General features: G+C 44.4%; 1 protein-coding gene across 10 annotated transcripts in view; it reads left to right on the top strand.

Moving 5' to 3' along the window:
- The window catches only part of PRR5 (proline rich 5), a 95,210-nt gene that overhangs the window by 66,045 nt on the left and 12,281 nt on the right, over nucleotides 1-16,884 (top strand). For all 10 annotated transcript variants that reach the window (XM_064142851.1, XM_064142856.1, XM_064142852.1 and 7 more), the window contains 4 exons: nucleotides 5,170-5,218; nucleotides 5,898-5,955; nucleotides 10,619-10,710; nucleotides 13,168-13,308. In XM_064142851.1, coding sequence (XP_063998921.1) covers nucleotides 5,170-5,218; nucleotides 5,898-5,955; nucleotides 10,619-10,710; nucleotides 13,168-13,308 — 340 coding nt within the window. The remainder of the gene's footprint in view (nucleotides 1-5,169; nucleotides 5,219-5,897; nucleotides 5,956-10,618; nucleotides 10,711-13,167; nucleotides 13,309-16,884) is intronic.

Here is a 16,884-nt window from a genome sequence, read left to right as displayed (position 1 = left end):
ACTGTGAAAGGACGAAGAGGACACAACCAAAAAAGGTGTTTGTAGAGCAAAGCATGAGAGTGGTGTTTTTAAAATGTGCCTCTTCAGATGTCCAGCCATGACCCCTTTCCAGAAGCTGCTGCATTTCAGCTGCATGCTTCATTTTCCTCACAAGTACAAAAATGAAAAGGAAACAATTTAGCCTTTATTTGCACTGGGCAATGTTTGAGTGTAGAAGTGTTAAAGTAAATGTAATTTTTCCAACAATTACAGGATAGTAAAATAAGTTAATTTAATTTATCACTTTTAACCAAGCAGATTCTAGGCTACTTTTCATTATTAAACCTTGAATGTCCAAGTTGATTCACAGACCAAGCTTAAATATTTGAACAGGTGGGTTCTGCCCACCATGTTTGCATGCCTTCATTTTGGCTCAGGAATGTCACATATATTATGTCACATAAGGACGAAGAAATCTGTGTAACTTCCTTTTCTGAACACACATCTTAAGGCCTTGAACCCTGGTTGTGTATAGCTCTTAGGAGCCAGGCCTAGGGGAGCAGTGAATGGTACTGTACAGATTTGCACACACTGAGGTTTTCCTAAATAATCAGTACAGTGCCATTTACTTTTCCTCTAGATTTGCCTTATAAAAGCCATTTACACCAGTGCCTTTTGACACCCTTCTTGCATTCATCTGGCATTAGAAAGTGGCCTTAAAGAGGGAGCTGTCACTCAGAACCATACTAGAAATAAATCCAGTCTGTGATTTCAGCATCTTTGGTATTGCAGTAACTTCTGAGTAACTCTGCTAAAGCTAATGAGGTACAGTAGGGTTTTGAGAAGATACTCCAGTAACTGAGAGTATCACTGGTGTACGGCCTGAACATTACTTCTTCTGGGCTTGGGCTCTAGCTAGATGATTTTATTGCATCAATGGATTCAAAAGTCAAGCAATTACTGGTGCTTACTGGTTAGCATTTCTCCTGCTGCATATGTGTGATGGCAGTAATCATACAGTGTTTTTTCCCTTTTTGTCATGTCAAGGCGTTTATTTACACCACTTGTAAATCAAGGAAGGAGAAGGAGGAAAGGGAAACAGTGGAAGCAGGATGTCCTGTATTAAAGCTGATACATATTTATAGCTGTCTCTTTTCTGAGTGCCAGAATATCAAGTCAGTGCAGACAAAACAGATTTTAGTGTCGTGTGGGAATGAACCAAAGCAACAGGGGCAAAGATACAGAAGTCAGGAGCTCTTTTAGCCTATTTCATGTGAATTTATGTTATCACCTGAATTTATCAAGTCATTAAGCAGGCAGTGAGGGCCTGATGCTGACGATACACAAGCTTCATAAGAGTACAAAATCAAAAACATATGCATTCGAAGCAAGGTCTCTGCTATCTGATCAGGGATCTCCCTTAGGCCTAACCAGATCTTTACCTGGTTCCACCGTGATGCACTCTTGTCTACATAAGGACATGAGGCTGTTTAGTAGCCTGAATTATCCAGGATCTCACAGGTGACAACCTAACAGATTTTTATTAGGTGAAGAGAAAAAAAACAAAGACAAACTTGCAAGCAGTGTCTTGGATGCAGTTTTGTTGTGGATCTTTTTTAAATTAATGTGGGTACAAAGAATATCAAACACCAGTGTTCCAGTGTGGCCTGAGGGCCTTGCTATTCACTTGTAATTAATTAAGTGGCAAGAAGTGTCTATATTCTTACAGATTCAAAAAACAAGCCACATTAATTGTGCTGTCAGTTCTTCTACTCTGTAAACAAGAGATGCTAATGTAGCCACAGTGCTGCTTGGTGTGATGCAGTCCGGAGCATATAATCAACTACAAGCTGATTGTTTATTTCCTTGGTAGCAGAAAGAGTGGAAATGTGGTGGGATTTTGTTTTGTCAGAGGGCTAGTTATTGAATAAGTAGAACACAGTTCTGTATTTCTGCTCTCAATGCCAGGAATTAGCAGTAGAACCTAAAACATGAACAGAAAAGATATTTTCAAATCAAGGCTGTGAAGAGTCCAGGACTAAACTTCAAAGAGCTGTCAGGTTGAGGAGAGAGTAGAAAATTAAGCAAAATCTGTCATCATAAAGTATCAGTGGTTTCTTGGAACAGTGGCACAAAGAGATCTGGGAATACATTTTCTCATCATAAAAGAATTCCAACCTGCATCTTGCATGATATTTTAACTTAAAAAATGGTTTCTCTATCCATGTTTGAAGTTAAAACAGCCTTTAGTGCTGTCACTTGCAACCCAGAAAAAATGGCACCACTTGGACAGTGAATTTCCACTTTGAGCATGCAAGAAGGGCATCAAACTGTTGGTGTGAGTCCAGAGGAGGCCATGAAGATGCTCAGAGGGCTGCAACAGCTCTGCTGTGAGGACAGGCTACAAGAGTTGGGGCTCTCCAGCCTGGAGAGAAGGAGGCTTCAGGGAGACCTTGGAGTGGCCTTCTAGTATCTGAAGGGGCTACAGGAAGGCTGGGGAGGGACTATTGACAAGATCTTGTAATGACAGGATGAGGAGGAATAGTCTTTAACTGGCAGAGGGGAGATTTAAACTAGGTGTTAGGACAAAGTTCTTTGCAGTGAGGGTGGTGAGACACTGGCACAGGTTGCCCAGAGAGGTTGTGGCTGTTCCCTCCCTGGAGGTGTTCAAGGCCAAGTTGGATGAGGCCTTGAGCAACCTATTCTAATGGGAGGTGTCCCTCCCTGTGGCAGGGGTTTGGAACTGGATTGAGTTTTGAGGTCCCTTCCAACCTAAACCATTCTATGATTCTATGCCACAATTTGCCTAATAGCATCCTTGTACTCTTTGATGTCCTCTTCATGCTTTAAGACTTCAACTGTCTTTGAAGGAGGTGGGTTTTAACCTCTGCCAGGGGGTCCTCCACTGATGATGGAGTCTCAGGGCACTTCAGGGGATGCTCTCTCCCTTATGTTGCAGCAGCGTGCAACGAGAGACCTATAGCCAGAGCTGAGCTGGCTTCCAAAAAGTCTGCCTGTGTTTTGTGTCAACTAATCAGGTTTCTAGCAGAAAAGGATTTTGATGCTTAGGAGCATCTGAAAGCTCTCCTTCTTCTGCAAATCCTCTGTTTCGTTTGTGCCTAAAGTGTTTCCACAGCGTGCTGTGAGATCAGCATGGATGTATCCTCAAGGACAAATGAATAAGATATCGTGCTTCATCCTCCTAAAGATTGACCTGCTCCTCCTTTGAGCTTGCAGGAGATCTCAAGAGACTGTGCTGAAGCACGTGGAGTTAAAACCATCAAATCCAAATCCTACAGACTTCTTCATGGAATGAGTGATCTGTTGGAGTTTTTAGATCAGACATACGTTTGTGTAATCAGAGAACTAGTCAGGGTTGGAAGGAACCACAAGGATCATTCCGTTCTAATCCCCTTGCCATGGGCAGGGACACCTCACACTAGATCAAGCTGGCCAGAGCCTCATGCAGCCTGGCTTCAAACACCTCCAGGGATGGGGCTTCCACCACTTCCCTTGGCAACCCCTTCCAGAGTCTCACCACTCTCACGGTGGAGAATTTCTTCCTAACGTCCAGTCTGAATCTACCCATTTCTAGCTTGATTCCATTCCCCTCAGTCCTAGCACTACCTGACACCCTAAAGAGTCCTTCCCCTTAAGGCCTCCTTAAGATACTGAAAGGCCACAATAAAGTCACCTGGGAGCCTTCTCCTCTCCATACTGAACAGCCCCAACTGCCTCAGTCTCTCCTCACAGCAGAGGTGCTGCAGCTCTCTGACCATCCTCGTGGGCCTTTTCTGGACATGTTCCAGCACATCCACATCCCTCTTGTACCAGGGGCTCCAGAACTGGGTGCAGTACTCCAGGTGGAGTCTCACCAGTGTGGAGTAGAGGGAGTGGATCACCTCCCTTGCCCTGCTACCCACACTTACTAGTTAAATAATTTGGTCCCTTAGTTAATGACATCACCCAAAGAGGTAGAGGATACCAGGCTATCTATAACTGGCATAACTACCCTAATTTTAGGTTGGACTCGATGATCTCAGAGGTGTTTTCCAACCTGGCTGATTCTGGGATTCTGTGATTAATTGAAGTAGAATTTCAGATTTTGAGTCAGATTTTGCCTCATTTCTTCATGGAACCTGAGGTGCTTACCCAGAGGCAGGCATTGAAAGAGCTCAAGAATTGCACATATTTAAAAAGCCATCTGGGGCTACATGTTTATGAGCTCTGAACTCTCACTTATGCATCTGAAGAGCCACCTGAGTGCAGAGAAGCATATCTGGTGTGTTAGTGTGAGACTGAAGTAGCAGACAGCTTTTTAGCTAAGTGGTGAGTTTTAGCTGGGGAAAATGTTGAACTTGCAGATCAAGTTGAATTCTGTTTGTGAATTTGAGGTCTGCCTGTGGAAATTGTTTTTGGTTGGTTGGGTTTTGGTTTGTTGTTTTTTTGGGGGTTTTGGGGGTTATTTTGGGGGTTTGTTTTGGTTTTGTGTGAGTTTGGTTTTCTCTCTGAGATTTCTTTGTAAGCAATTAGGACGGGCAGAGCTAAACTGACACATTCCTGCCTGCTCTTTCGCTGAAACCTTGTGATGCCACTTGAGCTGTGGTGAGCCTCCCGAGTTGAAGATAATGACCATTTTGCTGAAAACCAGACAGGTTTCACATGCAGAATGAAAGCCACAGAATATCCTCCTGCCTCCTGATGCTTTCTAAACTTTCTGCCAGGTGCTCTTCTGCAGAGGGCTGAGTTGGTGCTGAACGCGCCAGCCTATTTACATGCTCTGGTTTTGGCACTGACCCACAGATGGGCAGACAGCATCAGGAGCTCTCCCATGTGTGCAACACCAGGCACCAGTTAAACCCTGCCACGGCAAGAGAACAATTTGAGCACTTTGACAAGTATTAGATGTAGAATGAAAAGCATCCTCTTTTTGTCAAAATTTCACTTCCTTTCCTTGAGCAACTGGATGGTCTAAAAGCGCAGCAGGTATTTCTCAATACATGGATCTGCTGGTTGGGAGTCTTGATGTCGTTGACCTTGTTTCCTTTGTTTCTGTTAGGCATTACAGATAGGCTCTGTGCTTGTAGGGCAGTAGTTTGCTATTGGTGACTTCCCCTGTTCCATTGCAGTGCACAGCTAATACAATTTGCTGATTACACAGATCCTTCTTTCTTGTTGTTTTTACTACAGGCAATTATTGAAAACAGAACTGGGATCCTTTTTCACTGAATACCTACAGGTAGGCATGTGGGATTTTTTTTAAATGTATGCATTTGCTCATTGTATGCAACTGAGCAAAATAATTTCACCCACTCTAAATGCTGATCTGGAGACTCTTGAAACCAATCTGACATACCCCTTGGCTTCTTTGTATTCTGTTGGTTTTGGATTAATGAGATTTGTATTGGATGGATGGATGGATGGATGGATGGGTAGATAGCAAGCAAAGGCCCAAGCTGTGGAATAGGTTTGTGCAGTCACTGTGTTTCTGCATGACACTGCTGTTTTTCAGGGAACTTGAGACATTCTTTTTTTAACTTAAAATGTAAGCTCTTGAGCTCCTGAGTTAAGTTCATTGTAGTGTGGTTGGTAGGAAAGACATTTAGCTGTAAGCACACACTGTCTGTTGAAGCAGCACTCTTTCTGCTTCTCTGGAACGGGATGCATGCTTTGTGGGTCAGCCATTTAAAGTCTGGGGAGCACTTTGTACCACACACAACAGGTGCTCTACCCTGCCAGAAGCAGGTAATGAGATCATCTGACCAGGGTCAGCAATAGGGACGTAGGAGGAGGCCCCTGAAAATTGGTGATTAGAATAAAAGACCCCCTTCAGTGTCAGAAGAATGAACAGCATGTGAAACAAGACGGCAGTGGGGGAGTACAGAACGGAGTAAAGGCAGTCTGTGTTTTATTTACAGAACCAGCTGCTCACGAAAGGCATGGTGATCCTAAGGGACAAGATCCGGTTTTATGAAGGTAACTTGGATTCTAGCATGGCTCTCTGTTTCTGTCACGGGAGGCTCAGCAAAGGCATTCTGGAGGCATTGTGATGCTTTTCACTGTCTTCCCAGGATGATGGATTAGCTCACATCTACTCATTCCTGCAGTCTGTTGTGTCTTGGCTTTCATCAAGGAGAGGTGATTGACTACAGCAGCAGTGAGGGAGTAAAGGAAAGATTACCTCCAGCATGGACATTTCCTTCTTTAATTATAGCCTGCTCAGTGCTAAGGAAAAATGGACGAATTGAGCGAGATATCTCAATAAACAAAAAAACTAAACAGTAAGACCCCAGTTGGCTGAAGTGTCTGGCTAAGTCCAAATTAATGCTGTAGGTCATTTTAAGAGTTACTCTGGATTCAGACTTGTGTAATCAAGGTCAGACACTCCTTTTTGTTTTTTTGCTGCAAGGCTCCATTTGTCTGTCTGCACCTTCTCAAGGTCTCACCTTCTGGAAGTAAACATCAAAGATAACCTCCACTCAGTGTATCATTTTACGGTCACCTTCATTTTGTGTCCTGTGCTGCTCATATTTGACTCTAGTTTAGAAGCTCAAACATAATTGTTTTTCCATGTTATATTCTCTATGGCTTTTTAAAAAGCAAAACCCAAATGCAGAAATACATTGTTTGTTCTGCAGTTTGAATTGTTTCCTTATTAGTTGTATTCTTTATAAAGTACTTTTAGAATAGAATAGAACAGACCAGGTTGGAAGAGACCTCCAAGCTCATCCAGCCCAACCTGTCAGCCCTATCCAATCGACCAGACCATGACACTATGTGCCCCATGCAATCTATTCCTGGACACCTCCAGGCACAGCAACTCCACCACCTCCCTGGGCAGCCCATTCCAATGCCAATCACTCTCTCTGTGAAGAACTTCTCCTAGAATCCAGCCTAGACCTCCCCTGGCACAACTTGAGACTGTCCCCTCGTTCTGTTGCTGGGTGCCTGGCAGAAGAATCCAACCCCACCTGGCTACAACCTCCCTTCAGGTAACTGTAGACAGCAATGAGGTCTGCCCTGAGTGTCTACTTTTCCAGGCTATTGTGTGGCATTTAGTTACATGTTAAACCGGCTCTTTTGTCCCAGATGCAGGCATACATGTTGCACTGAGTAGGTTTAGATTGGATATTAGGAAATATTTATTCACTGAAAGGACTTCAAAGCACTGGAACAGGGAACAGTGAAGTGGTCGAGTCACCATCGCTGAAGGTGTTTAAAAGACATGTAGATGTGGCACACAGAGACGTGGTTTAGCGTTGGACTTAGCAGTGTTAGGTTTGCAGTTAGACTTAATGATCTTAAGGGCCTTCTCCAACCTAAACGATTCTATGATTCTGTGTGATGTCAGAGGGTGAAATTATTCTGGAACTGCTCGTGGAAAAAGTCTGAAGATCTTTGCTGAGCCTTGAGGCACTTTTAAAGAAATGCCTCTTTCCTTCTCCAAAGCTGCAGTTATAATGCCACTTAGTCTAAAGAGACTGTTTGAGCAGCAGCCTGGAGACAACCATTTCCATTAGTTTCATCTCTCTCTGTATCCTAAATGTGACCTTTCCTTACTGACTATACAGTTGATCAGGCTAAGATGGTGCATGGGACCCAGACTTTCTGATGAAAACACAACAGCCCTGAATGCTGCAAAATATGGACAAATTTCATACCCCCCAAAATTAGGCAGACTCTCTAAGCTGAACACAGAATTCCTTGGTTATATAAAATAGCATCTTGGAGAGCACAAGGGAAACTGTAAAGATCTTGAGGTCCTCATAGCTGCTTTGTTAATCACAAAGGAAGTGGTTTTTTTTAAGTGCCTAATCAGCAGATTAGATGCAGAGACCTACCAAAGTCCAAACCTTTTTCTTTTCCTCCTGGTTTTACTAGCTTGAAAGTGAAAAATACTATCTGATGTTTGAGATCAAAGCAGAGATGAGAAATTGAAATGAGCAACCACTAAAAAGCTCTCAGACATAGGAGAATGTTTAGCAAATGGAAAATTTCAGCAAGCCGTTAAGTTTTCTTTGGTTTTGTATTTGGTGCCTCATTTTGTGGATGCCCCTGAAAATATGGTGAGGTTTAAATTGAGGTTTAAAATATGGTGAGCTTTTTCCAAGTTGATCCTTGGAAATGTCAACTCACTAACACTGTCAAGATAGTGGCAAGTGGCCAAAATTCAAGCGTCTCATTCAGAGGCAGAGATGTTTCTGACAGACGGCTTTCCATTAGCTTACCTGGGGAGATATGATGGAGGTGATTTTCCCAGTCTGGAATTTGGGTTTCCTGGCAGCAGAGACAGCCTCAGAGTCCATCCCATAGCCAAGTGGTCCCATAACTCCCAGAGCACCCAGCACCAAGTCTGAGAGCTTTCATTCTGAGCAGGGTGCCCTTTGTAAGTCTGCCCTCCCTCCAATCCTGGACTGTCCCGCAGCCCATGACGTGAGCTTCCCTGTCCTGCTGGGTTGAAGTTTTCAAGAAACGAAAAACTACTTCAGAGCATCTGTTGAAGAGCTGTTGTCTTGCAGGAGGTTTTGAAAGTTTTCCCCTTTGCTTTGGAAAACAACTATTTTTTACTCTTCTGTTTTCTTCCAGGAGGTTCAGTTAACTTTTAGAAGCACTGTGAGCATGTAGAACAGCGCTGCATGCATTGTTATATTGTATACAAAAATGGCTGTTGTGCTGCAGTAAAATCAGCATTTGGGGTGACCTAACTGTCTGTAGGCCAGCAGGTGCTCATGGTAAATGTGAGGATCTTTGCCTGACTGTAAACCAAACATATTCTTGAAAGGACACAGAAGTCATGTGTCTGTCTGTGAAAGACCCTTGGCATCAACAGACCGCAGAATTCTTCCTCAGCCCCCGTGAAAGGCCTGCCTGGCAAAGGCGGTGACTCTGCACCTTTTGGGCTGCTCTGCAGACATCCATGGCTTCACAGAAGGAGCTGCCTGCAGGTGAAAGGAGTGTGCAGGAGTAGAGGCACACTTTTCTCTGCAGGGTGATTTGACTTCATGCAATCCCAGCAGCAGGACTTGGAAAGCACCCATGTTCAGCACCCACATCTGGAGTCAGATTTGTAAGGGTTTAGTTTCCACTTAACCTCACCTTGTGGGCAGCTAGCGTTTATAGCTCTTTTTAAGCAAACTCTGCCCTCAAGGCATAGAGTGCGTGGGCTTCTCCTTCAAGATGAGATTTATATCTTTGACACACTTCTGTGTTGCAGAGACTAGTATGTGAAGGTTATAATACAACGGTGTTTTGATGATGATGTCAGTTGTGATTGCTGCAGCTGATAGGAAGGTTTGGACCTGGATCCTTGCTGTGTTTCACTAGAACCAATGTGAGACGAACTTTGACATGAAAGAACACCCTTTTCTGCCTGGTCTGTGAGTGTGTTGGACAGAGGGCACTCCTGCCTGGTGGTGCAGAAGGGAAGTCCTTGGCGTGGTTCACAAGTCAGCAGCTGCACTCTGGCATGGTGTTGCACATGTGTCACTGAAAGCACTTAGAGGCATCAACCCAGGAATAATCCAGGAGTTGCAGATGGTCCAGCGCTGGTGCTATTTGTCACACGCTTAAAAATGCAGGGAGATCAAGTGCCCCACAGTAAAGACTGGCACTTGGCTAGCTTCGAGTGCTTTCAGGCGGAATTTCTGCCTGACAGGTGTGGTAATTGTGGGCAAGATGTTCCCCGGCTAAGGCCTTAAGTAATGCTGCAGTACACAAGCTAAGAATAGTATCTGATTGTGACACCAGTGGTAGTATTGATGGGTTGCTATTGGATTTAGTTCCTGGTAAGTCACATTGTCTTCTCTGTGTGCCTCACAGTCACTGATGTGTTTATGTCCATGATAGCTGCTGGTGGAGGTGCAGTGACAATGCTCTTTCATAGTTGGGTTAGAGGCACAGGCATGCTAAAAAGTTTGCCCATGGTCACACAGGTTGTTTTGGGGAATGGGGCTTTGAAGCCAGCATGCTGCAGTTGAGCCAGACTTCCTCACCTGTAGGTCACATCTCCTGCACTTGCCTCTGTGTTTTACAGAATGTTCTGTGAGGAACTCAGTGTCCAGTGTGGTAGTGCAACCTGGCCAGAGCTGCTTCACTCTCCACTGGGGAGGCTTCCTCGTGGCTACATCTGGGAGAGGGTGGACAAGGAGGATGTAACACCAAAAAGACCAGCCTAGCTCAAGTCATAGCAGGTTTTGACTGCATCCATGTAAAGTTTAGTGAAAAATAGAGCCACACCACCTCTGGCTTTTTTACCTAGGTCTTGAGTGAGTTTTTCTATGCAAGTGGGGTTATGGGCAAGCTAAATAGGACTGATTTAACCTGCTGTGTTCTCCTGCTCCTCATCTCCCCCACAGTCTTGTCCAGTAGGTATTACTGCAAGAAGAGGAGGAGGTAACCTGGGTTCTTCACATTTGTTTTTTGAGTTACCTTTCATCTCAGAGCCTCTTGAGTTCACTAAGAGACCTGAAAAGACACCAATACTGAGTAGTATACACTGAAGGGAACACTAGTTCCACACTCCTAATAGTAGCTGGTGTGTGATGCATCTTGTGTGTAATGGATTCACATTGTTTCCTGCCTGTTGTAGACTTTGTAGTTAGCTGATGACAGCCTAAATGTTTGTTTTGTGGTTTTGCAGGGCAGAAACTACTGGATACCTTAGCTGAAACCTGGGATTTTTTCTTCAGTGATGTCCTGCCCATGCTTCAGGCTATTTTCTATCCTGTGCAGGTGAAAAATTACACTGTTACTATAGAATCTTGTAAAACTGGAAAAAGAAACCTTACAGGTTCATCAGCAGATTGATGCAATCCTTAACTCTCTTTCCCTGGGGCAAGCTCCCAGTGCAGATGTTCTGTATAGTCATGTCATGCAAATAGGTTACTTATTGCTAACATAAGCAAGGAGTGCTGGAGTGAAAACGATGAAGGGGAACTCGGAAAACAAAAGTGGAGTGCAAGGAGGATGGTTGGTCCTTCTGCTAGCTCACATTAGAAGTCAAAATAGGTTATGAATGATAAACTGGAGTATGTACACAGTGAGCTAAGTGTGGCTGTGTTCTCTGCAGTGTGACTTTGTCTATGCAGTGTGACTTTGTCTCTGAAGTATCTCCACTTTTTTTAAAAGGAATTGTCTCTCCAAGATAAAATTCTATGCCATTCAAGATAAAATTCTATGCTATTCTAAGTGGAGACAGCAGTAGTCAGAGAATCTCACAGAATCACTATGGTTGGAAAAACCCCTCAAGATCATCAAGTGTAACCATTGTCTGTCTCTGCTGGGGCCACTACTACACCATATCCTTTAGCACCATATCTAAATTGCTTTGAAATACATCCAGGGACTCTGATTTAACTGTTACTCTGGGCAGCCTGCCCCAGTTCTTCCCAATGTCTGTTTCCTAATACCTAATCTAAACCTCCCCTGGTGTAACTTGATGCCATTTCCTCTTGTTCTGTCAGCTGTGACTTGTGTGAAGAAACCATCTCTACAACCTCCTTTCAGGTAGTTGGCAAAGAGTAAGAAGCTCTTCCCTCAGCCTTATTTTCTTCCAAGTAAACAACCACGGGTCCCTCAGCTGGTCCTCATAAAACCTATTCTCAAGACCCTGATGTGGAGGAAGGCTCCATCTTCTGCTTTAGTGATTGCCACAGAGCGTTGTTTATCCCAAGGACATCTGTACCTGATAGATATAAGTGACCTTCTGTACATGGTTCTGGGTGCCTACAGATTTTAGTGGGAGCTTGGTGCCTACACATATCTGGGGAAACTCTGGGAAGTGTCTTCCATCTTTCCAAGTGTATTTTATGCTTAGAATGATTGTCCAAGTGTTAGCATCTGCAGACAATTACAGGCATGAAATCTGAATTCAGTGGAGAAGCTGCAGCTTTACACAGAATTCTATCCTGAAAGAATTCTAAAAATGTACAGGGTGATGACACTGCTTGGTTCGTGTCTTGCCAGTAGAACTTGTGAAATAGAAATAAGCTGGTATTAAAAACCTACTGGGACACAAGCAGAGATTTGGGTTTTTTAAGTGCCACACATTTTAAATCCAGGACATTTGGCCACCTCTTCTGCAGGCTAAAGAGCCCCAGCTCTTTCAGTCTCTCCTCACAAGACAGATGTTCCATTCCCGTTATCATCTTCGTGGCTCTGTGCTGGACTCTCTATGTCCCTCTTGAACTGAGGGGCCCAGAATGGACTTGAATTTTCAAAGGAACCTAAAGGGAATAAGAGCCCCATGTCCCATGTAAAGTTTGAATAGATCTAGGTGCCCAGCACACTGAGGTTACTTCCGAAAGCCCTGCTGGTGCTTACATGCTCTTGTAAATTGTGTTCATTAGCAATTGAAGCAGATTTGGGGCAGCCTTTACTTCAGTATAAATAATTAACAAAGTGAAAAGGAATCAGTGGGGCGGGGTCAGGTCAGACTTCATTATTCCAAATTAAGATAAGCTGATACTGGGTGAATACCAGACCTTCCAGAAGAGTTAATATTTGGCTGGCAGCACTCATAACTGCAGGCAAAAAACATGTATGTATGCCCGTGTATAACCAAGAAAAAAGCCCAGCTGCTAGGATCAGGAGCACTTTTGCCACACCTCATAAGGCAAGCAATGTCAGTCTCTGCAGAGCTAACGTTGTATTCTTCAGGTGAGAAGGTATTAATGAGCTGCAAAAATAGGCCTTTTGAAATGCAGTATGAAACTTCATCTCTGCTCCTGCCTTATGGTGAAGTCTCCAAACTGTACAGAAAAGGAGGATCCATAGGTGGGCAGAGTCAGGATTCCCACCGTAATGTGAAGCCACTAATCAAAATTCTGAGCAATGGTGGGAATCCAACCCTTTTTTCACCCTGCTGCCTCTTTTTCCCCACAATGTATTGGTATATTCCATTCCTGTTAAAGTACAAAGTAAGTCCTGCTCTGAGGTGTGATCTCTCACCCCCTTTGCCATCTTCACACGCAGACCCAGACTCGGTCATTTTCTGCAGCATTCATTACTGCCAAATCAGATGCACTCTGCAGACTTGTGCACTGCTCTTTGTACTTGGTTTGGTTCCTTTGCTTTTCCTTCTGGTTTGCCATTCTTGGTAATCTCTCAGAAGTGGAGGAAGAAATTTTAACAGAGGCTTTTGACACTCATTTGTACGCTGCTTATAATCCATCGTGCTTTGTTTCTAAGGGAAAGGAGCCCTCGGTCCGGCAGCTGGCTCTTCTGCACTTTAGGAATATAATTACCCTCAACATTAAACTGGAAGATGCATTATCACGTTCCAGAGCCAGAGTTCCACCTTCTATAATTCAGATGCTGTTGATACTCCAGGTAAGGTGGTTATTTTAATTTGCCTTTTTCCTCTATCTGTCTTTCTGTACTGTATCGCAGAAGTTTTCTCAGTCTCTGACTTTGTTCATTCATTGAAAACGTCTTACCCAGAATGCCAGAGCTTCTGTGCAATTAAATATGATCTTAATAGTGAAACGTAGAGGTTCAGATTTCGTGCCTTAAGACCCAGAGGGCCTGAGAATAAAGACTTGTTTTGAAACAGTGAGCCTCAAAATGCAGTTTTGCAGGCAGACCAGGGTATGTGGCAATAATATATCTTCCATTAAGTGCTGCATGTTGCGGCATTAAACTGTTCTGGATACAAAGCTTCGCACCTGGAGTAAGCAACAAAGTGAATATGCAGCTTGTGGCTGAATTAGTCATACTTGGTGACTGGAATCAAATTCTGTCAAAGTTGTTGTTACAAAAACATTAAGATCTTGTGCTGGTGTTTGCCTTCAGTATATTAGATTTATTTTTTTAGCAGTAGTGAGGAGAAACATAAAGAGGAATTCCAGGCAGAAGGCAAGTTTAAGATTATTTTTCTTGCTTAATTAAAGAAAAGCATCATTTTGTGTTGAGGAGAGGAAATATGAGGCAGAAGGAAGAGAAGGAGGTTGGAGTGGATCCTTAGGGAGTGAGAAAGCTGAGATTTTCCTAGCTGGTGTTTTTGTAAATAAATCAGATTTAAAGCAAACCAAAGGATCTGGTTTCTCATACTTAAAATGTTTCTTTGCACTTCATCACTGTATCAATTACTTTGGTGACTGAAATTGTTTCATAGGGCAGGATAAAGGCAAGTGACAAAAACAGAGCAAAGAGTGAGATTCTCTCTGCTTGTGTCAAGAAATGATATTTTAGCCCTGCAATCACAGTGCACATTTGTTGGGATGTATAATGGTGAATTCAACTTAGTTTTCTCAGAAAATATACTTACATGGTACACCTGCTTGTCACCTGTCTCCCCTGGCCAAGTGTTTCTTGAAACTGCTGGCAGCAACAAGGAGTCCATGGAGTGGGACCTAGGAGTGCTGGTGGGTAACAAGTTGTCCACGGCACAGCAGTGTGCCATTGTGGCCAAGAGGGACACTGGGATCCTGGGGTGTACTAGGAAGAGCGTGCCCAGTGGATCAAAGGAGGTTCTCCTTCCCCTCTACTCTGCCCTGGTGAGACCTCATCTTGAATACTGCCTCAGTTTAAGAGAGTCCAGCAGAGGGCTACAAGGGTGATTAAGGGGCTGGAGCACTGCCTAGTGAGAAGATGCTGAGGAACCAGGGTCTCTTTAGTCTGAAGAGAAGACTGAGAGGGCATCTGATAAATGTCTATAAATATCTGAGGGCTGGGGGTCAGGAAGGGTGGGACAGGCTCTGCTCACTGCTCCCTGTGATAAGTCAAGGAGCAATGGGTGGAAGCTGCAGCACAGGAGGTTCCACCTCAACACAAGGGGGAACTTCTTGACTGTAAGGGTCACAGAGCACTGGCACAGGCTGCCCAGAGAGGCTTTGGAGTCTCCTTCTCTGGAGCCTTTGCAGGCCTGTCTGGATGTGTTCCTGTGTGCTCTGAGTTAGACTGTGTGGCCCTGCTCTGACAGGGGTCCTTTCCAGCCCCTAACATGCTGTGTATGGAGAGAGAAGCCTCAGAAATAAAATGGAGCTTGAGCTTGTACTGTGTAATGAGACATCAGAGTGTTGACGTAACTGAATTGTGAGCCCAGCTGTGCTACAGGCTCACAAAGCCCCTCAGCACGGCAAGGGTGTCTTATGAGGCCTCATCCCTTCTTAAGTGTGAGAACTGCCCGTTCTTAACCAGGCTTCAGTAGTGCTGGTGCTAACAGATCTGCTAGGGGGTGTGTGGCTTCTTCTTTAGACTCTGTCTTGGCTACAGGTGGGATTCAGCAGTGGGGCAGGAACTGAATAACATCCTGGTCTAGAAAGCTCATAGGAGGTGATGAGGAGTCATTTGCCAGGATCAATGCCACAGGAAACAATTTCTTTGAAAATCTGCTTTCTTCAACAACCAGAAGTGTTAACAAGGTGGCTGCCTGTTTAGGGTGGAAGGCCAAATTCATTCTCATTGCAAAGCTGTTGGTGGCTTTGCCCCTGGGTGTTTATTTCTGCATACATACTTATGACTGTGTGGTGGGAGTGGTGAAGGTCCTTCCTCATCGACAGCTCTGCCAAAGTCATGGTTAAAATCTAATGGGAAGTACAGAAAAAGGTCAGAAGATCTGGGCACGAGCTGCTTATGTGCTTAGCAGTGTTAGTCAATAATTGGCTTTAAGAGCAAAGACATTTTCCCAAATTCAAATGTCACATTAAACAAAAGCAAATGTTACACATTTATGGCATAATAATGGAATTTTCCAGTTTTACTCAACATGTGAATGGAGCTGGAAAAGAAATGACAATTCAGCTGTCCAAAGAGCACACAGTGGATTTCTGTGCTTGAGCTTCCCAGACTGACTGAGAGACGATGCCTTGGTGTGGGCATTGTCTAATGTCTGTTTCTGTCTGCTGTGGGTATCTCTTTCGTTACAAGCAGTGGTGCCTGGAGGGTGAGTCTAGTGAGGTCAGCCCTGGACCAAATGTTCAACTAAGTTGCCCCATCTCTGCTCTTGACAGCATTGTGTGGACGTGTTACATAATTAATGAGTAGGTCACGTTCTTCAAGGCAGCAGCTGAGGGTCCACAGGCTGATGAAGGCCCATGCTGACAGGCACCAGTCTGCCCTGTTAGACTTGATTAAAGCAGCAGAGATTTGGTAACCAATTCAGGGTGCATCTGGTATTACTCATGTTTCAGCTTGTCATAGCGTAGGGGAAGAGCTCTGTTAATTTGTCAGGAGAAGACACTTTCCTCATGGAGGAGAAGGGAAGCTTTTTAAAGAGGAAATTGAAGCTGCAGCAATCCTTGGGCTTTATTCATAGAGTCACACAATGTCAGGGGCTGGAAGAGACCTCAAAAAATCATCCAGCAGTTTTTGCCACCAGCACAGTTTTGCCAGGTGTTGGGGCGAGAAGCAAGAGGCATACACAGCAAATGATACACAAACTAAACTCCCTTTCTGCTTCATGCCAGGATTTCACGAGCCAGATGTTTTCCATTAAGTGGCTTACAGCTGCTCACAGGAGTGTGGAAAGCCTAAAACTCTGTGCTCTAATGTAGATGGGCTGTCTAATAGGACATACTGGATCTTCAGAGGCAGAGAGGGACCTGGGAGTGCTGCTTGTAAAGCAGCTGAACGTGAGCCAGCAGTGTGCCCAGGTGCCATGGAAGGCAAGTGGCATCTTGTGTCAGGACTAGTGTGGCCAGCAGGACTAGGGATGTAATTCTGCTCCTGTGCTCAGCACTGGTGGAGGCCTCACCTCATGCACTGTGTGCAGCTCTGGGTCCCTCACTGCAGAAAAGATACTGAGGTGCCGGAGCAGGTCCAGAGGAGAGCGGTGAGACTGGGGAAGGGACTGGAGGGAAAGTCTGATGAGGAGAGGCTGAGAGTGCTGGGGTTGTTTAGCCTGGAGATGAAGAGACTCAGGGGCAACATTATGACACTCTACAGCTGCCTAAAGAGAAGTTGTAA

Source organism: Pogoniulus pusillus, chromosome 4 (genome assembly GCF_015220805.1).
Source record: "Pogoniulus pusillus isolate bPogPus1 chromosome 4, bPogPus1.pri, whole genome shotgun sequence".
In the NCBI taxonomy this organism is placed as follows: Eukaryota; Metazoa; Chordata; class Aves; order Piciformes; family Lybiidae; genus Pogoniulus; species Pogoniulus pusillus.
This window is presented reverse-complemented; position numbering and strand designations above follow the sequence as displayed.